This window comes from Phalacrocorax carbo, chromosome 1 (assembly GCF_963921805.1).
Source record: "Phalacrocorax carbo chromosome 1, bPhaCar2.1, whole genome shotgun sequence".
In the NCBI taxonomy this organism is placed as follows: domain Eukaryota; kingdom Metazoa; phylum Chordata; class Aves; order Suliformes; family Phalacrocoracidae; genus Phalacrocorax; species Phalacrocorax carbo.
The window spans coordinates 62,629,356-62,651,517 of NC_087513.1; the positions used below are offsets into that span (position 1 = coordinate 62,629,356).

Consider the following 22,162-nt stretch of genomic DNA (forward strand, 5'->3'; position numbering starts at 1 on the left):
TGAAATTGCTGAGCACATTTTAACCCTTCTGAGGCTGAGAGTTTAAAATTAAGTTGCCTTCAATTACCATCTGATTTTCAAAGAGTATTCAGCAGTCCCATTGAGGGGATTGGCACTTTGGAAGTAGTAACTGAGGTACATACATACAGCAATGGATGTTTTAGTAGAGAGATGAATGGAGAAGTGAAACCTGGAGAAATACAAGGATGAAACATGCAAACATTTTAGTAGATGGTTGGATGGAAGCTAGAGAAAAAGATATCAGTAAAACATGCAGAAATTTTAGTAGCTCTCTGAGTGGCTGCTGGGACCTAAAAAAAGGAATGAGCAAACTGATATTAAAATTCTATTATTATTTCAGCAATTGGGAATACAATTATAACAATATTCAACATGTACGATAATGCTAAAATTAAAAATAAAGACAGAAGAATGTAAATTGAATGAATATGAAGTAACAGAGTAAATTTGGTGGGATTTCTGCTGAGTCACTTTTTTTCTCTGAAAATAAAATGGATGATCATAGATATCCTCATTTTTTCACTAAATTCAGATATTTTTGAAACTAGAAATGCTATAGAAGATCAAGGAAAGATTAATGTATGCAAGGAAATTTTATTTTTACTGCTCTGAGCTACTGATTTACAGTGAAATAACCACAAGATAACAAAGAATTTATCACACTGTCCTCCTTTTCTTAACTTTACAATGAACATAAAGGTACATAAATATGTAATTTCACACAGACAATAACTACTAAAAAGAAACAGAACATAAAACAGACACACAGATAAGTTGTACTCTATCTTCCTAACTTCTGTTGTTAAACTTGTCTTAGAAATGAGTTGAAAATTATGGACTACATGGTTTACATGGACTACCAAGTTTTCTTTCCTAGATGCCAGGTTCCAGCACAGCGTGACTGTGCTGCAGAGAGGGGCTGTTCCAGGTTGCTACAGTATGCTCTTTCTTGTAAATTATCAGTAAAGAGGTCACAACTGCTAACACACGGGTATTGTAGAATCACTGTGGAATTTAGATATGAAATCTTTCCCATCTCATTCCCATTCAGGGAAGTACCCAAGTCTGTTATTTCTGAAGCTACAGAAACAATTTTATAAATAGCTTACACAAAAGCTAACCTCTAGCTGGTTCTGCCATCATTTCCATGTTGAAATGCTCATTTTCTAGTGTAAATGGATTGATTGGAAGAATGGAACCTTTTCCCATTTTGTGAATTATGCTCACCACTATAAAGGTTTTCATCTGGCAGACAAATGTGAAGGAATCACTTTAAGAAAATATACTTTCCCATACTTGGTGAGACTCTAACAAAATAGGAGCTGATAGGAACAATTGCACTAATTAAAAAAAATTACTACTGAGTATCTGGCAATGACATCTACATTGCTTTGCAGAGGTGACAGTTTCACTGGAGCATGGCAGGAGGTCATTCCTTCTACATACTGATATTCAGACTTTCACTGGAAGTCTCTGTGAGGCAGCTGCTGCCACCATGGACTGAAACTGGAAACACTTCCCATACTAGGTTCTCAAACAATTTCTTCAGTAGCAAAATCCTCCTAAACAGGATAAACACCAGGAAAGCATTTTTGCCCTTAGGAAATACCTCTGTTCTTCACTAAACTCAAAACAGAAACATAATAATGTATAAAAAGATAATAGAAGTATTTTCTAAGATACCTACCATGTTTTCTTTTTATTCAGTAAATATAGACTTGTAAGCAGTGGGGAAGACACCATTCATATTCAGTTTGGGAACAAACATTTCTCTCATATCAAAATTAAAGCAAGCAGAACTAACTGCTGGAATAGCTTGAGGCAAGACCTTAATCTTCTTTCCAATCATTAGGCATGCAAATTTTCCCTGAATTGTGTTTCCATTACCAAGATGACAGATTTGATTACTCACATGAAATTTTGTGTGTCAAAATAATTGCTCAATGCAAAGATAGCTGGCAAAATAACATGCACTGAATCCTGGTTCAGCATTTTTATTTTCAAAAGGGTACTTCAATCACACTCTCTTAGCATTTATATTTTGACTTTGCTGAGAAAAATAGCCATGCATGCCTTTGCCAAATAAATCTGCAAGTACCAAGTATGCATCCAGTCTGTCTAAAGGCAAGATTTTGTCTGGAAGAGACCAAAAGCCAGAATACATTTTCAAGCAAGCCATTTCTTGATTTGCCATGAAAAAGCATAACTGTGCCAAATGAAAAGCAAGCATTGCATCAGTTGTAAGTATATTTTGGTCTGGTTTAGGCTTTTATCAGAATGAAGAAAAAAAAAGATTATTAATTTCAAAATATGCTGATGAGCTGTTTGAATTCTACTTTGGCATGGAGTACAAAAAGGAGTGGAATTTGGCCCAGTTTCCTCAAAATATAGCTTTGTAACTGGAAGAATTGCCAACAGAACTGGCGTCTAATATCAGTGGCACAAAAATATATAGTAAAAATGGAGCTGATTTTTACATGCATTGCTAGTGGAACAGTTACGTGTTTGTTCACCACAGACAGGCCTCAAAGACATTTTTCAGAACTTGTAATGAGCGCAATCACTGAGCTCCCAACGAGGACAGAGTCAAATGAGTGATTTCTGTTTTCAGATGAAAAAAAATCTATTGGACCTTGCTGAAAGGTCAAACATGCAATATCATGTTTCTGTGGTAGAATACAAACAGCTTAGAATGATAGTAGGAGATTGTCCACTTTATTTAAAAGCTACCAATGTGGTATCTGAGTTTTAGCAAGCTTGCTCAGTGCCAACATCCAGGCTCCCTTAAACATGGCTCTCTGCTCATGCAAATCACTTGAAATTTGATCTATTAATTAAGCAGTCTATATAAATACTGTTGCTAAAGTGTCAGTTGTCTTTGCAGAATTTTTGAAGATACTCATAAGTATCATAACTTCCTTGTGCTGGATAAGTCATGCAGAAAAAGGATCCAGGAAGCTTCACATCACACTTCTGAAATTTGGCACCAAAATTCTGAAATAAAGCTCAAGCAATCCAGCATCAGGACAGCATTTAGGAATGTTCTCTTTACTGCCCATTTTTTAAATACGATTTCAGACTCACCTTTACCCTTTCCAGTTCCACCCTCCTGTGGTGTTTTTTGTTCTGTGTAGGAAGTACAAGTATATTTTTGAAAGGATCTTAAAGTAAAAAGAAAAACTTACACAGCATTAAAAATACAGCAATATTCTACATTCTGCTAGTATTGAAAAACCAGAATTAAAGAATTATTGATATACGTGCATACAGTTGTAATTCCGTAAAATATTTTGCAGCTCTGTGGGCATCAATGCATTTCCTATGTTTTGAATGAGTCATGTAAGATTGATGTTCTTGTACTCAGTGAAAGAAAAATACTGGGGTTTTTAGAAGTAGCAATTGTTAGTCTCTTGGTTTTGGGCTTATTTACAAAATCCTTTGAAAAGAGTTATATATCATTGTTAATTTGAATGGAATTGGATTAGACATGAGATACTGCCAAATATTAATGGTATCTAGAGCTCCATCACCCTAATCAGTTTATCCTTAAGACAAAGTACACCGCAAAGAGAGTGTATTGAGGGTGTTCTTAATTCTTTACCATCATCTTCTTCATTATCATTATAATATTTCCTAGGCTATTTGATTTTAGTTTTCTTGATCAGAAGAGTTGTCAGCTTGTCCTCTGCTCCAAGCAGAAGAATGTGAATTGTCTTTGACCTCATATGTATGAGAAAACTTGGACTGTATTTTCAACAAAACAAAATTTTCTATGCTTTCTCTATTTCAGGATTTGATAGGATTCCTGTTCTCTTTGGTTTCCTATCTCATTCAATTTGCATACAAGGCCATTTAGAGACGTGTCAAATCATATGAATTGTGCTGTCTTCAAGGTGTAAACACTCAATATTCTACTGCCTGCTTATAATCACTTTCTGTGGCAAACTTACCTGTCAACTGCCTGATAGAACATGGGTTTGAATGACGGCCAATGGACTAACAGTGTCAAGATAGAGCTAAGATAAGTTTTGTGCTATGGGGGGAACATCTGCAAGAGCCAGCTGATATTACGATTACCTTGATTTCTTGTTCACATGTGCGTAGCCATGGTAACTATGAAAACAACTTGACATTTGGAAGACAAGTTCATATTCTGGAAGTGTGACAGACTCCCAGATGCTTCTGTCTGGATTCCCTACATTTCCAAGCTCCAGTTGTCAGGTTGTCCATCTTGGCTAGATGGTCAAACCTGTTCCTTTTTAATAGGAATTTTGCCACAGTAACACTTTCCTTCCCTGCTAGGAACTGGGGTTAGGAGAATTCACTGTTCTTGGCAGGTGGTAGCATGTCTAAATCCCATTTGAAAACCTCATCAGGGCTAAGTATACCAACTGGTGGCTTGAGATTGAGCTCTAGAAGGAGCTCTTACAATGACTTCCCAAAAATTTCCTGGTGTAGTTCAAGATGCTGATTATGTCCAAAAAACTATTTATATGTTATAGCATTTGGATTATTGAACAACCAGCTTCCCTCTTTGTGTGATAGCACTTGGTAATCCAAGATGACAGCATCCTGAGTCAGGCAGAAGACAGCTAGGAGAAGTGACTGGCTCTTTCAGCTTAGAAATATCCCAGTTTTACAGAAGAAGTACAGGTATAGGGAAAAGGAAGTGGGTTATAGGAGTGATTTAGTATTTAATAATGTGTGTATAAATGTGTATTAAACACATTTAATAATGTGTATTTAAATAGAAACAAATATGGTATTTATTTGAAAATGATAGTAGATGTTTTTAATATAGTGCTTTAAAGACGCTATTCTTTTCTGTCTACAAAAAGCAGTTTCTCATTTCAGTTATACTTAAAAGTTAAGATTGATGAAGAACATGAATTCAAGTACAAAGTATATCAGATAGGAACCTCTGTGTGAATATTTTGAAATTAATTACTTTAATATCAACTCTACAGATTTTACAGTTGAGGAAAATACAACCATCATGATGAAATATCAATTAACTTTCTTTACAAATATATGCAATATGAAAGAGTTTATCCTAACATAAAATAATATATGGGTTATTTAAACATGAAACTCCTTGTGGCAAATGATACTACTACCTCCATACTTTCTCATTTTCTAGTGAAAGAGTGTATCATTCAAATGAATCATTAAAAATAAAAGACAAAAATATCTTGAATCAGCCTCGTAAAATGCCAGTTTGCAAGACTGTAAGTAAATGGAAGTTAAACACCTGGGGAGTGTTTGTTCTGTTTGATATTGCTGTTTAGGTAGCTATACAGACAATAAAAAATACCAAATCGTTAAATTAGATATGGATAATGTATATATGTACTAACCAGTATCTGAGAATATAACGCAAGTTACTCAATGCAAATCAAACCCACAAGACAAAGGCTTGCCTACCTTTCCAGTTACCATGGAAGGAAATGTAACATCTTTGCACAGAGCTTCAGCTTTACCTGAAGCCCTAGTACTTATGAATGAGTTTCACCTCACCTAACTTTGGCTTCCTGGAACTTATTTACCCACTCCAACCTAGAAAACCAGATTCCTTGGGGCAATTGCCTATTCATAGACAGCCAGTGACATTTTAGACAGGTTATCCAGGAAATGCTCATTGGATGAGCACGTGTGACCCAGGATCTGCTCCATTGGTTATAGGTGGAGCACTGTTGAAGAACTTAGACAAGATACCCAATCCTCAAATGGCTAAAATTAGGTGAAATGAATCCCTGCTTGATTCTGTCAACTTTACTCACAGTGTACCTTTGAGGAGAAATGAAAGGGAGTATTTTGGTAATTAGAAGCTATTCAGCATCAAAGAAGACAGCATAATTTAGCCACCGAATTTAAGCAGTCATAATTTTCCTGTATCCTGAAGGACATTTGCATCATTACGCAAACAAGTTTCTCACAAACAAAAATGGAGTCTGAAAAATAATCATTCAGGCAAAGTGAAGTGAGATCTTATTAGGGCAGGTTTTCCTACTTTTCTTACTGTCCTTTCATTTTCAAAGGGACAATGAACACAAATCATATTATGGCAATGCAGTATCTAGCCTCATGCAACCATTGTTAGTGTTACAGTAGAAATTAGCATTTTTTACACTAACCTGGAGGTGGTGGTGCACTTTCAGTTTCAGTCTCTGAAAAATGAGGAAAGAAGACAGAGGTTTTTCACACATTTGGTATATGCTTGTTGAATTTGGACACAGTGTGAGTTAATTTAATATTTTAATGAAGTTCTCAATTTTTTTTGCTTTCACACATGCAACACATGGCATCTTCAGAGTGACATGACCAGAGGCCTAAAAGTTACGCTCTATGAAAAGAGGGTACTGAATTTATTGAGTCTGACTCCGTATTGACTTACTGAGAGATATAATACTCATAGAATCATTTAGATTGGGAAGGATCTTTAAGATCACTGAGTCCAAGCATTAACCTAACACTGCCAAGTCCACCACTAAACCATGTGCCTAAGTGCCATGTCTGCATGTCTTTTAAATACCTCCAGGTATGGTGACTCAACTGCTTTCCTGGGCAGCCTGTTCCAATGCTTGACAACCCTTTTGGTGAAGAATTTTCTTCTACTATCCAATCTAAACCTACCCTGATGCAACTTGAGGCCATTTCCTCTTGTCCTATCCCTTGTTACTTGGGAGACAAGACTGACACCCACCTCACTACAACCTCCTTTCAAGTAGTTGTAGGGAGCAATAAGGTGTCTTCCTGACATGCAGGTCATCTACCTGTATGTATTTGTATTAATTTATATATAGGTGGGCCCCAGTACATTTCAGGATCTTTTTGCAATTCCAGTTTAGGACAGTTCTGGAATGTCATGGAATCCAAGCTGAATTTCAAGTTTGGGTTTGATACATTTAAGTCAATTGGACTTGAACCTAAGCTTAATTGTATAACTTACCATATCAGTATGCTTCTGTCAGGTGATACCCTATGTTTAAGAAAACTTCCCATCAACTGGAATAATATTTGCTATTACTTTAATCATGAAGCATAATGGATTCATTAACTGTGGGGGATCATGCACAGAGGATCCAGAGACCTTTATCTCATATTCACTGCACCATTAGATCTAGAGTTCAGTGTTCAGTGTGAGCAGAAAGTAAAAAAAAAATCAGCTTAGCTGCTCTGCTTAGGACCTACAGTATCTTTGTTTTTTCTTTCTTTCAGTCATGGTTTTTAATTGAAATCATTTCCCTTTCAGATGTGTGATACAGAAAGCAGGTTTTTTAGCCTACTTAAATGTTATCCTTTTGGGATGACATGTTCTCCGATCTAAAAACATAAGAACAAATTAACTAGATCAAATTAATTTTTAAATCATTAAAGGAAGCTTATTTTCAACCTGTAAAATCCTTAGGACTCTGGACTGGTTGAAAATAGTAATATTTATTGGAGATAGTGCATTGACTTGTAGCTCAACTACTTGCAACAAGCAAAGATTTAAAAGGTTGAAAACCTTACCTGTAACAGTAGATGGCTCTTACTAACCTTTGTCATGTTATGGGTATTAACCTTTGGGACCCCACTCCAGGTCATATTCAGGAAATAAAGTTTCAATTTCTGTCACACAGAAATGCTGGTAAGGTTATTCCTTTGCACTCAGGTCTAAATATAACTAAAACATACTTCTCATTCTTAATAAATCCATTTAATGTTTAAAAGGGAGGAATACTTTTAGTACAAATATAATTTTAAGCTGAGTGTGTGAATTTGATATGGTTTAGCAACTTCCAGCCACATAGGCGGATGCTGTAGCAAATCCTCGTAGAGGGTCAAGAGCTCAGTGCTGTACATTCTGGTCACAGCACCCATCGTATGGAATAAAAGGGACAATGTATATTAAAGACCAGCAGACAGAGAGTCTGATATTAAAATAGCTTTACTTAGGTTCATAGCAATTTCTTTTTTTCTGGTCTAATTACTAACATACCAAGTTTTGCTTTGTGGCCTAGGAAAATATGAATATTTTTTCATATGAAAATATGAAAATTCCACCTCAAAAAGTACATCTTGGAACATATTCCCTTTACTACCATGACATTTTCACTGCTTCCACTGAGAATAAAATAACATCTCTGTGGCATGGAAAAGTAATAGAAGAAAATTATTGACTGTATACTCGTCTTTTTGAAATTCAATAGCTAGAAACAGGGAGTATTCTTATGAATACTGAATTAGAAAATTCTGCCTGGCTTACTAGCAAGACCCACACATTTATAAACAAAAGCTCACCAAACTAAGCACTTTCCAGGCTCATATGAAAGGGTTATGGGCCTTTTGAGGGACTTGCCTTGAATTTTTGTTTTATTTTGAATGGTATTTCATGGCTTCATCACACAGTAGTGTTGGTCAGAAATCACACATCTTTCTAGTCCTGTCTTACCTAGCAGTAGGCACAGATGTTAGCCAAAATCTACAGCACGGACCAGATCTGAAACACTGTTATTATTATCTAAACTTCACCTCATACATGCAGACGTACAAGGAGATACTCAAAACCTGAGCAATGACATGGGCAACCTACTCTGGCTGACCCTGTTCCTAGCAGGGAGGTTGAACTAGACAACCTGCAAAGGTCCTTTCCAACCTCAGCTATTCTGCAGTTCTGTGATGGGGTGATGACTGAAGCCAGACCAGGAAGTCAGTGGTTTCTTTCCTAAATCATAATTCAAGACCGTTTGGGCTATTGCTAGGAAAAGTCAGGCAAGAACTGAGCTCAGGGGAGAAACCTGAAGTGCAGTGTGGAATGGAAAAAGGAAGGGGGAGAGTTCCAGGCACTGGGGGTGGCTGAGACATAGAGACATGGGAGATACTTCGACATAAGCTTTTGGCCATGTGCGACCCCTTTCATGGTCATGCTTGGCTTACAGTTCCATTCCTGAGGATAGCCAGGAAAAAACCCATTAATAGCACCGAGTAGTTTCCAACTCCCCAAAGAATGATAGCCCTCTCTGGCTGACCTCTGCAACAGGCTTGTCAGCCAGGAAAGGGCTCTGTGCACTCAACCAGCAGCTTACGGTTGTGCTCCTTCCTAGGAGGCATGCTCACTGGAGTCCCTAGATGCCATTCCCAACAGCCCCATTGCCTAATATGGTGCTCTGTTGAGGCATTATCGAGGGGCTGGCAGTGGAGAAAGTGTTGCCTCCAGCAACTCCTCAGCCCCTTGGAAGAAGTGTTCTTCACCTGGTTGTAATGATGTCTCTTGAGCTACAGGGGAAAGAGGCTCCTGAAGGTCCAATTACCGCTTAATTGATACCATAATTTCAACTGGGCCTTCTACTAAGCAACTAAAGCTAACTTCTGCCTCACAGTTTCTAAGACAAAAGGTAATGTTTTTTTCTTTGCAGTTCTTTGTTTGAGAAGAACGCTGCATTTCAGGGGTTTGTGTTGTGCTAAACACAGACCTTAGGTTATTCATTGGTTGTGAAACTTGTAAAGCTGCTGGCTATATATATAATTCTACAGGAAGAAAAGGAATTAACTTAGGAGTCCTTTCTTTATGGCTATTCAGAAAGGATAATAAATTAAGAAGTGTAGTTAGCAGATCAACTAAAAGCACAACTGTCACTTAGATAACGTCTCCAGAAATGCTTTCATGCCTCAGCCATGTCATGAGATGCATTCAGGATCCAGTTTGACATAGGATATGAGCACTTAGAGCCAAGACATTTTATTTGTGATTTATAATTATACATGCACACATATACTCTTGAAAATCAGCAGGAGATGCAATCTTCCATCACTGTTCTGCATTTACTATGCTCAGTTTTTCACATGAGACTTAAAATATCTTGCTATGCATATAGATAACTAAGCTTTAAAAAGTTCCATATTACCCATGTGCTAAAGTTATGAAAATGCTTAAGAACCATGTTAAATTGGGACTATCATTGTTTAAAATTTCAATTCCATTTTAGGTCTGGCTGCACTGACATCTGACCTGCAATAACCACAAGAAGCTTTGGCAGGGAACTGGCAGGGTGCTTATGTGTGATGGCCAGTTTTCAAGGGCCCTAAATTCCCACTTCCACTGGCTTTTGTGACAGCAACAAGCATAGAAACTCCCTGACATCATATATTTTACTTTTCACACTGAAGAGTAAACATAATGAAGCATGCTGACAGTTCTAAAACAGTCTCCAGGTCCTACTCTACTACTGTGCTGGGAGCAAAGTATTCTGGAGACTTGCAGTTCAGACCATTGGAGAGCTACAGGTTATCCGCAAGCATAATGGGAAAGAGGTCTGGCTGGATAACCCTTCTCATTTTGCAGCTCTGTACTCAGGAGCAGGCTTGTTTTGGGTAGGCTTAGGAACTTTCAATGAAATTGGAAAATGAGTAGTGGTTGGTTTTGGGTTTGTTTTGTTTTGTTTTGTTTTTTCTCTTAGGTGAAGGAAATGACCTTGAGCATTAAAGCAGGGATTGCACAGTCTAAAGATAGCATTTCACCACCACTAGGCTGGAACATTCACAAGAGGGAGGAGGAAAGTCTCCTGCACTAATTTGCCCCTGCAGTTAGATATAGATTGGTTACAACCCAGCAAAGACTCCGGTCTGAACAGCCAAGGGATTTAGGATCTCACCCAGTCTGACCAGAGGGCTCACTCCCATTTACCTGAAAGGGAAACCGGGACTATAGCTGCATCATCATGGATACAGGTATGATATCTGTCTGTGTAACAGCAGCATATTAAAGTGACTTTCATATGTCAAAGAGCACGAGGATGGTCACTTAATGCTTTTTGTCACAAAGACCTGTCAACTTGTGTCAAATTTAAGTAGGTGGATTAAGCTCGCGGACATAGCCTCAAGGGATCAGACAAATATAACTATTACGTAGGCATTCCTAAAGTGCTGACTCTGCTAGTCAGACAAAAATAGACAAAATGCTAGTTTGGGGAGAGAGCATGGCTCACCCCAGCCCTTGTGCAGTTGTCATGTGTAAGGACTGTTCCCTGTGCGCGGCCCCTATAAGACATGAGAACTGCTGTTGTGGCACATGGCTTTCCCCTGGGGTAGATGCTCCACTGAAATAGGTGGGCAGGGAAAGACCAAGGATGTGGAACAGTTACTTGACAGACCTCATGTCCAGATCATCAGCAGAGAAAAGCCATAAAGCTTCTTCCTTTCAGTGTTACATTCCCTGCAAAAAAAAGTGCTCTGAAGAAGATAAATGGCTGAAAACAGTCTGACCATTTTCCTATGGGTTACTTCACCCAGACCAGTATAGGGTCACAGTGGCATCAGTGATGCAATGTGATTAAATGCCTCGTCTTTTGGAAGACAGGCACTTGTTCAAGAAACTATAGAGATTACCAGAGCATGATGAGCATTTAATTGGGAAACAGAGGGCTTGATTCAGTCATTTGTAATATATGAAAGCACTCTTAATGCATTCAGTTGGACTTAAATTGAAGTAAATACTAGTCTTATCAATAAACAGTGGAATACTCAGAATTCTACAAATCCTGAGCACAGTCAGTCATGCAGACAGGGTCTGCCTGCTGCCTTATGAGTCTCAGTTCTCCACTGAGAAATAATGGGATTTGCACGCAACTTCCGCAGACAAACTGAACAGAAGCAGGAAACTGTAGTACCAGCTGAAATCATTACCATTTTTATGAATAATCATGAACACTTTCTCTATTACTTTTAAAATAAAGCTACGGAAACTATTCTAAACAAATTTGAGTCCTAGCTCATTGTCATTGTAAAGCAATGTCATTGTAAAGGACTTTGTAAAGGAAATTGTAAAGAGCAAAAGTCACTGTAAAGGACTGAAGTGAATAAGTGGTGCTCTGGTGACTGCCCAGATGACTATTATTGTGGCCAACAGTATGATGGAGCCAGACTGATAAATTTATTAATGTATTTCTGTTTTCTGTTTCCACTTGTAATGATGGTGTGGACAGATGAGACTGCCTGTTTTGGCTCACTGTGACTGCTTCTGGTCAGACATGAAAATAGCAACTTTAGGTTAAATACTGTCTCTTATTGCAACAAAGTGAACAAATCAGCCTGTTCACTGAAGCTGAAGTTATTTTTACATTCCAACAATTAAAAGCATTGTAATCCAGTGATGCATCTTCAGGTAGGTACTGGAGAAAAAATAATCTTAACAAAGAGTTTGCTTAAAAATTTAGTTTTGCATATGATTAAAATTCAAAACCATTCCTGATGAATTTCAGCTTGTAGGAAAGAACAAATCCAAGGATAATAATTAATTCCAGCATATAATATCACCTCCAACACTCCCATTTCAGGAATAATCTAAATACTTCAAATTGCAAAGGATTTTATGGGCCATGGGATACAGTTAAACCAACATATGATAAATGCAGAATGTTCCCTGACTTAAGGACTGAAAAACTGAATGAACAGTTGAAACAAAAGCCTAGTAATAGTGAATTCTGTGGAACGGATTAGACACCAAAGAAGTACTTTATAGATCCACTTGAGGAGCTGCAGTGTAATTGGTGACTCCAGATTTTTTCTCCATTGCAATCCACAATTATGAAAGCACATAAAGCAAACATTGCTTATTTAGTGTGTTTTCCTTGCAGCTCCCATTTTTGTAAGATGATGCTATTAAGTAAAATCTGATCATGTGTAAGCTTCCACATCTTCCTCATTTCTTATGAGAACTTTGCTTTCATATGGGAATGAATATCTGAAGAACGTTGTAACCATGACCTGAACAAAAGTAATTTAAGTTTAAAGTAAATTAAGTTTGTGCAGGTAGACTGTCCAGTAAAGGACTATGTCATCTATGCATTAAACTCCCCCATATTTAATTCATAGTAGGTAGGAGGCAGCCATCAGCAGTCAGCACCCTCATCAGATGGTGCAAAACTTCCTTGGCAGTCTGGAAGTTGTGTATGTACTGTAACTGGGAACTAGACGGCTGCCAAACATTGACAGTATTTTAAATAGATAAATAAAGCTAAAGTTGGTGCCTTTAGTCTATTTATTGAGCTCCAATGCATTCTCAAACTCATTTTTAACCTACTCAGCCCACAAGGCACCAACATGGAGTAATTAAATTCCATTTGTATTTCCATTTTATCATTCTTCTACTTTATATAAAAAGAAATTAATCCATAAAAGTTAGTTCCTGAGCACTTGTACATCTAAGAGAAAAAAGAGTATTCCTGCTTGTAACTCACAGATCACAGACTAGTAGTAGACTACAGTTTGAGGGCTATGCTTAGTTGAAATTTTTTTACTAAATATTTTTCCATTGAGCTTTTCACAATTGCAGTTTTCTAAGTTAAATGATTTTTTTTAAACTTTCGACACTGAAATTTTGTGATGCTATCCTGCAAAACCTTGTAGAAAAAGTTTTAATGGCTGCACCATCTATATGGCAAAAGGGTTTTGCTGAAATATAGTGTTTATCGAAGTGACTTGTGCTGATAAGGTAATTCAGTTTGCCATTGTAACTGTACCTTTATGAGAAGGCTTTGTCAGCACAGCTGTCCCTGCAAAGCCATTGAATAATTCTCAGGGCCTAAGACTGTTTGTGGCTACATTGATTTATCTTTTATTCCACATCCTGATGTTTTAGGTTTTATTTCTATGTTTGGAAATAAAAACATTTTATTTTGAACTATAATTGAAAAGCTTGTTATAAAATGAGGTATATGCAATCCCAAATATCACTGAAAAAATTCTTAGTAGGCATTTTCTCCATAATATTTGCATAGTAAAAACTGTAAATTCCACCCAGAGTCAGCTTCTTGCTACAAATGGTAGCTCAATGATAGAAAGTCTTAAACTTTCCTGTATTATGGCCCCATCTCGGTTTATATACCATCAATTTAATGTAAGTCTGAAATGATTCCCTACTCCTGAAATTCTGTATTTCTCACCTACCTGTTCTCAATCATCTGAGCTGCTCTTTAATGTTGCGTCACATGATGCGCTACATGGTTCTGGCTCCAGTTAAACAGGGGAAGGAGAAAACTGGCTGTGTAAATATTGCCGAACCAGATGAGTACTTATGTCTAAAGGATAGAAGCAGCATTCCTATTTTTACATTGTAAGGCCAACAATAAAACAGTCCTGAAATACCTGATCCAGACTTCTCAACCTCATAGATTTACCTCTACGGTTTCATACCTGAAAGCCCTAGCTCTGCTTCGTCTCAGCACTTAGCACAGATTCCTGTCTACAGGGCTGTAGGTGTAGTGGAAGCTCCGTAGCATCACTCCCACTATGCTATAGTTCAGCTGTGAGTGTTCACTCTGCCTTTTTTATAGTGTGTGTTAAAAAGTTCCCGTTAAGGTCTGCGAACCGATGCGCACTATGCATCTAAACCCGATGGTCTCCGTGGGATTTGCGAATGACCCGTAAGGGGCGCTGCCGGCTCACAGTACTGCCCATGTCCCCCACTTGCTCTCCGGGTTCCAAGCCTCAGGTATGACTGTGATTTCCAGAGAGCAGCGAGGAGTCAGAGCAGGTCTGATTCTTTTCTTCAGGTCAAAAATTAGTGATCTGGCTCACAGGTTAAAATTCAGTGATCCGTATTTTAGTATTTGTGGGGACAAAAGACACACAGCAATAGAGAGCTGGGTTTTGTTAGTTCCAATATTCAGGAGACAGCCTTTTCTGCATAAACACAGAATGCATGAACACAGAATAGTTTTGATTTCTTTAGAATCATAAAATGTTGCAGCACATTTTTAATGTGTTAAATTGTCTGTGAATTAACATGATTTTTTGGCAGCAGGTGCTAATGAGAAATCAAGCTTTTGAAATTACTTCTAGACAAGTGAAATTCTTGTTTTAACCCAAATCTAATTAATCTTTGTCATGCATTTACTGAAATCAATTAATTCACTCATCAGAAAACTTTGATCCCATGTAAAAAACTATGGCAATACTTTTAGGGACCTGATTCTCAGTTCCCTATCCTTCTTTGTAACAGTTTGTCGATAATTTATGTCTGGAACCAAACAATTTAATTTAGTTCAAGAGATTCCCTAGGGAAAAATGAAAGCAAAAGGCACCATGGTATGATACCAGACACAGCAGTACACTGAGTAATGCTAACTTCCTTTCTGGAAGCTGCAAAATCTAATAAAGTGGACCAGGTTATTGGATTAAAAACTTCATAAAACAAAGAACTGCTGCTCAGGAATGACAGTAATTTATTCCTCAGGTTTAACAATATATTTTCAATGGCAGTTGCTCTTCTAATTATAGGATAAAAGTCAGCAATAAAGTTGAAAGGGCAGTTATTTCAAGAGATGAGTACTTAACCAGTAAAGAACTTCCTTTCAGATTGTCCAGATAATTTCCAAACCAGCTCAAGAAGCATTTTCCTAATTTAGAAAAATGTCTTCAATCTTGCTTGACCCAAATGACAACACTGTTGTTCTGCTGAGCTATCCTGAAAAACTTCACCCAGAATCAAGGAAATCAATTGCAGTATTGTTTCATGGAAATTGCGTTACGGACCCAATGCGCTGTGTAACTGCAGTGAGTTCCACAAAGGACCATGATTCCTGTTGTTCAGTGCATTCAGGTTAGTCCCGAGAGCTATGTGAGTATGTGCAGATAGTAGGAAATCATTCCACTTAGGGAGCTTGACTCTCAGGGGAAAATGAAGGCATCGGCATAAAGCTGTGGTGACGTGAATACATGCAATCTAACTTCAGCAAATTACAAGGAAACATTTGAGACGTGCTGATAGGCTTAATTTTAACCAAATTTCAGAATAAAACGTTTCAACAATTTAAAGTTAAAATCTGCTGTTATTCCCATTCCATAGCTTCTGAAACGTCAACTTTTCTTTGAGGGTCAGGGCAAAACTAAACGTGCACATGTTGGGATTTCCCCAGTACTGAATTTCTCAGCTTGTTATCAGCTCTTTGTCAAAGTAATATGTACTACAACTGTGTCTAAACACTGTCATGACTGTGTCCAAATACCAAATAAGAAAAGCATTTGCTTCAAGTCTGTTTGACAGTGGGTGACAGATAATCTGATACTCTGTGATATTTTCAAGAAGGAAGAGTCTCCTCAGACTTCCTTCAGATAAGAGCACTTTTCTGTCATCTGCACTTCAGTACTCGGTCTCCTCTTGAGAGACAATGTCTTACAGGATGGGATTGTAACAAGGAACCCTGACACAGGGCTGTCAGGTGCGTAGGTGATTAAAGAGTGTTTCAAGTAGCTAATCACTACTAATCCACTACTTGTGTCAACCTGAAATTTTTACCCAATGCTAATTTTCAGTCATCAGGCTTATGGGAAATAACTCACTCAAGATGAAAAAGAGGGTAGTAGCATCCATTTTCTTAGCTTACTAAGGGTAACTCATATTCATGGGCTATGAAATTCAGGGGCTGCTACTTTTTGTGACTGCTGGTGTTCCAGTACTTGCCAGCCAAAGATGATTTGTAATTAAGTCTGGAGAAGAATTTAAAAAAACCCCAAACATAACTGGCAGTGCAGGAAAGCTCTGTATTAGAATTGAAGTATTGCTGATACCAAACACTTGAAGAATCAGAAGTTACTGTACAACTCAGAAACTTACTTATTTAATGGGAATTCTATGTAATGACTTTGGGAGTTTGCTTTTTTTGTAAGCTTATTTGCATATAAATATTTATTGTTGTTCAAATGCCATGAATTCAGTGTTGTATTGAAAAATCTTTAGGAGTATTTTGCATATGTGGAGAGAAAGGACCTTTTCTGTAGGTAAAAATTTAAGAGAACTAAGGTCCGAGAGAACTCTGGCACCAGGCAAATCTTTGGTGGATCGTGCAGCAATATTTATGTACGTGAAAGTCACGTATGCCCCTTTGTGGGTGTTAGGCATACAAAATTACATACATCCCTCTGTGTTAATACTGTTACATTTTCTACATCTCAAGACCATTCTGCAGCAATGAAGATAACTGTGAGAATTTTAACCCTCCACTTAAAAAAAAATCACTTAACTTTGCCTTTAGAGAAAACACCACGGCAGGATGTTTGCAGACAAATTGTGAGGGTTTTCATCAGTAAATCAGTAAGTGATACGTATAAAAGAGAGCTCTTACAAAGCACAACAGCATTGAGATGCTATTGGGAATAACAGTCACAGCTCACTGAATATACTTTCTATCCAGCTAAAAAGCTGTTGGGTAAGAGAGAACCCTTCATTGCAAAACATGGAAATGCAAAACAAGGGCAAAGAAAAAGGGGCAGAGGACAGAGGTCAGATTTCCCCTTTAAAAATAGGGCTAAGGAAAGCTTAGATGAAAGATTAGTAAGGCTGGAGGGAATGCCATGGAAAAAATGTCACCAGGCATGTGACCCTCTGTGCCTTCACTGAAGTCTGCATCTGTGGAGGAGTGGCAGCCACAGCCTCCATTGGTATTATGCTCCTCTTTGGGTCTAAAATAAGTTTTTTGGCCTAGATACTATGTTCTTATAAAAACACAAGCTACTGAATATGCTACAGCATGTGTATGTATATCTCTATCTACATGAATATCATAGCACAAGACCCAGAAGCTATTAGTCAATGACTTAGTCCATCTGCATGGCATTTCTCATGTGACTGTTCCTAGATATCTCTAGCCACAGATATTCTCCACATCACCAGGGATAAGTGTTTTCTCTAATTTTTGCTAGGAACAATGCTTTAGTGGTACTGGAAACTAATAAAGCTGTTGAAAAAAGGACAGAAATGCAATGATATGTACATTTAGGAGTGCAAATGGTTTGAAAAGTTTCATTTCAGGTCAGAAAACAGTGAAAGGCCCTACTACAGTAGCACAATCAGCTCTTCCTTTTAAAACAGTTGGAACTGGTGCTAGGGGCCATAATTTGTGCATTTCTCTTGTACAGGAAAGATCTCATGGCAGAAAGTTATGAATGAACACAAAAATGCCCAAAGGCTGGAATTCAATGACTGTTCAACAACTATGTCTCACAGCTCCTTCTAGTCCGCTCGCACACCAGAGTAGGTGAGTATCAAGGATTAAGACCTATCACATCAAATGAACCAGTAAGCTTTTCATTTGGGATATCTTCCAGTTTTAACTGCATCTGTATTTGGTTTAATTTCATCACAACTTCAGGGCTTTGAGAGAAGACAAAATATGGAATAGGCTGTCTGACCAGGTTTGCATGCTGGCTGAGCAAAGCACAGCTCCTGCTCAAGAAAAAAGTAACCATTTGAGCTGTTTTGTGAGTTGCTTTTGCTCAGCTCCCACCTAACGTGTTCCATCCAGTGGGTTCAATAACAAGAAGTGGAGCAAATGTCTCTGTAATTTATACCTATGCAAACAGAGATAAGATTTATAAACAGAAATCTGTATGAAGAGGGAATCTTTATCTGTGTCTGTGTATGACTGCAACCTAATCTTGGCATTTATGACCAAAATTAGGAAGTTATTCTGAGCTTGCAAAGTCGTGGTGAGTGTGTATTTTAATACAGATCCCTCTCAGGAAGCATTGTGGTACTACTGAACAATGCCTTCAGACACTCACTAAAACCACCATTTGATCCTATGGAGAATTAAATTAGAACGGAGCTTTTTGTAATAATCACCTGATCAAAATAACTTGCTAGAGCCATCACATATAAGGACAACTGCCCTTAGAAGTAGATCACATGCTATTTTCAATTAGTAATAGGGCCAGGGCATAGCAAGTTATGTAAGAAATATTTCTTAATCTCCAGGGAAGCAATGACTCTCTTGAACACGTTCCATTGCTGCAGGATACAAAAGGACTCCCTTCCTGCTGCAGTGTCTGTACGCTTTTGGGAACATGGAGCTGGGACATGGAGTGGGTCTAAACTGGGGAATGAGTCACCAAGCACCCACGTCCTGGTGCTGCAAATCTCTGCACTGCATGGAAGCCACCTGTACTGACCGACTTGCAAGTTACTGTATTTGTGAGGGTCTTTCAAACAAACAGCAGTTCTTAGGATGGTCATTCTTTTTAGAATTTGGAAACTTTTCTGAGACTGTGCCATATTTGACTTTTGGTTCAACAGCCCTCCGACACTACTGAAGGAGGTCTAATATCCTAAATTAACACCCATCTAGCACTACCAGAGAGCAGGACATGAAACATCTTAGTATTATGACGACATCTAACACCACCACGGCTAACTGCAGCAGAGGCCACAGGTTATTGTTGCACTTTGAACTGAAAATATATGTAAAGACACTTGGCCAAGCAGTAGAGAATTGGAGGTGTGACTGGTCATCTTCAGTAGTGGCACTTCCAAGCAGTGTGGATGAAAGGCATCCTGCATTGCTTAGCCTTGGTCCCACTGCTCTGTGGAGATGCCATTAGCAATACAGACATAGGTAATAGGGGAGCGAAGCCTGAACCACTCCATTTTGTGAATGTCACATTTTTTAGGGTTCTCAGAGGTCTCTGAGCCGAAATCTATCTTCATACTTCTTGAGTCTCCAGTAACTTTCTGTCCCTACAGCACCTCAGGAAGTGGTGAAGATTGACTGAAACCTTTACCAAAACATGCTTGCTAGAACAGCTTCTTAGGACATAAAGTCCTGTTGGACACAGAACTGGATTTTGACTCTAATTCACTCTCTTCTGTAAACATCTTCATCTTGGCTGAACCACCTGCTGGTTCAGTGAGCTCTAGGTGCTAAAACCATACCTGACAAATTAGGGAGAGTAAATTCCAGCAATAGGAATTCATGGAGATTCCTAAACTACGTGTGTTTTGCTGAACAGATTGTAGAATATTAATAAACATTTTCTTATTTAATGTAAAAGTACTTGTTAGTCATATCTACAAATGACCTTGCTGTAACCAGTCATTCATCGAACAGCATAAAGCTGTTGGAGGAAGTGAGAGTAACCAGAGCAGAAAGGAAAAGGAGAAATTAATATTGATTTGAAGAGGAATGCAATCTTATGTTTCCTCTCATTGATGCAAAAAATAAATTTAATTTTGATTTAAACACTCAGCTTAGCCATGAAATAAAATATAACTCCTTTTTACAAATAATAAAGCAAGAGACCCTAGCTAGATCTTCCAAATAACAGAAAAAATGGCAGTAGCACCTTTTTTTTTAAAAAAATTTTATTTTTATCAGTGCACCCAGCAGATTACAGAAGGGCGCACTCTCCTCTGCTCAAGGGAATCCGGGCCCAATGTACACCCTCATGTACTGAGGGAGAGCATCCAAGTATCACATGCAAATCATGCTGGAGTGGAACTCTCCTTGTCTTCTTATAAAACTAATAATTGCACAAAATCCTTAAACACTAATTGAACAAATTACAGAAAATAACTCTGCAGCCTTATTGTTAAGGTACTCAGAAAAAAGGGAGACACATGAATGTGCCTACAGTGTGAGTTAGGAGCCCAAGCTACCATTATAATCAATTGAATTAGATTTTTATTCACCATAAAATAGCTGCTTACAGCTCAATTAATGTTCTTAAACATAGGTGATCAATGACATTCAGATGCTGTAGCATACCCTTCTGGCTTCTAGCTGCTACTCCAGGGTGTTGCAGATCTCCCAGAGGTCCTGAGTCATATCTGCACGTCCAAAATGGGTATTCTGTGTATCCTAGAGCATCTCATATGACAGTAGGCACCTGTGTTTAGGCAACTGCTGGCTGGTCAGCTGAGAACCAGTCTGGGCTCCACTGACTGTAATGACCTGCTGTCCGTGACTCCAGTGGGAACGGGGACACCTAATTCACTTGCACACGCTTCCATTTGGGTATCAGATTCCTAACCCAGAGATCTTCTGTGGCAGTGTAAAGACCATTAGGATCTCTGTACGGTTGCAAACTTATCAAAATTTTCAATGAACTAACATGGACGTTCATGTCAGATCAGTCCTCTCTTTGCTAACTCTTAAAACACCAACAACTCTTCAAACCAAAAGAATGAAGTGTCCTGGTGGATGTGAAGTGCATCAAACGCCCCTAGTGAATGATGGAAAAATGGCTTCAAATATTGGTTTCCTAACAGCAGTGAAAAAGAGAAAACTTTTTTTTGAGTCTTCAGAAGTAGCACTTCAGTTGTGACTGAGAACAGAAAGGGCTAGATGGGAAGAGACTGTTTCTCAGCCACACAGTTCCTAAGATGCAAGAGACAGAGCTGTTTGCAGTGAGACTGAGAGAAGCCAATTACAACTGAAGTTAATGATTCTCTCCATTTACCTTCTCCTTTATTTTACAGATTTTTACATCCAGTACAAAGCCACATTACAGTCTGGATGAGAACAATCTTTCCCCCTCACTCTAGAACAATTTTTAAATTAGGCCCTGTAACCTAGTGGAATCTCTGCGTTTTCCCTGGGTGACCATTCTAGTAGTTGGCTGTATCCCAAGGGATATTTCCCCAGGCAATTTATTTTCAAACTTGATTTGCTCTTCCGCTTCAAGGAACCCTCTGGATGTCCCCTTGTGAAACATGAAATATGTTGTACAATGTATTTTCCAAAGACTGTTAACATGTGGCAGCTACTAATGTTTTGATAACTGAAGTCTCCCCAGATCTCCCTGCTATTGTTTTGCTATGTGACCACAGACCTTCCCATCTTGCTTGGTAGATCCTTGAAACTAATATGAAGAAACTCATCCAGTTTTTCATGGAACAGAAGGGTACTGTAGCATGGTTGGGTTTTTTTAAAGCTCTCTTAAAGTGATATATTTAGGAGGTATGAGGGGAAAGAACTGGGCAGTCCTTTATTTATCTTCCCAACAGGTGCAGCATAGGGAGGCACAAAGGCAGCATTTGCTAATTTCAGTTTTGCCAAGTACAAAGCACCCTCTGGTCTGTTGAAAGACCATTCCCTGCTTTCCTTCTAAACTCAGTGAGTTTTTTTTCTTCTAGTGTGACAATACGAAATATTTTTCCTGTGCATAGATGCACTGCATTTTTCACAGGGTGGTTGAGATTTTCAAGTCAAGTAAGAACAACAATAAGTCATATCAATCTTGCATTATCCTCCTACACTAGTATTAAAATAAAATCAATGCATTGTATAAGAAAAAAAATCAGTGTAGTTCCTTCAATTTATACCATAATAAAACAAAACATAAAAAAATCCAAAGTAAATCAACTTTGGGGATATTTCTTTGCCAG

At 38.2% G+C, this 22,162-nt stretch overlaps 1 protein-coding gene across 3 annotated transcripts in view; it reads right to left on the reverse strand.

Annotated features, from left to right (window-relative positions):
• Nucleotides 1-22,162, reverse strand: part of MYBPC1 (myosin binding protein C1) — a 79,459-nt gene that overhangs the window by 52,352 nt on the left and 4,945 nt on the right. For all 3 annotated transcript variants that reach the window (XM_064456559.1, XM_064456550.1, XM_064456569.1), the window contains exons 2-3: nucleotides 6,156-6,188; nucleotides 3,106-3,147 (exon numbers count right to left, since the gene is read on the reverse strand). In XM_064456559.1, coding sequence (XP_064312629.1) covers nucleotides 3,106-3,147; nucleotides 6,156-6,188 — 75 coding nt within the window. The remainder of the gene's footprint in view (nucleotides 1-3,105; nucleotides 3,148-6,155; nucleotides 6,189-22,162) is intronic.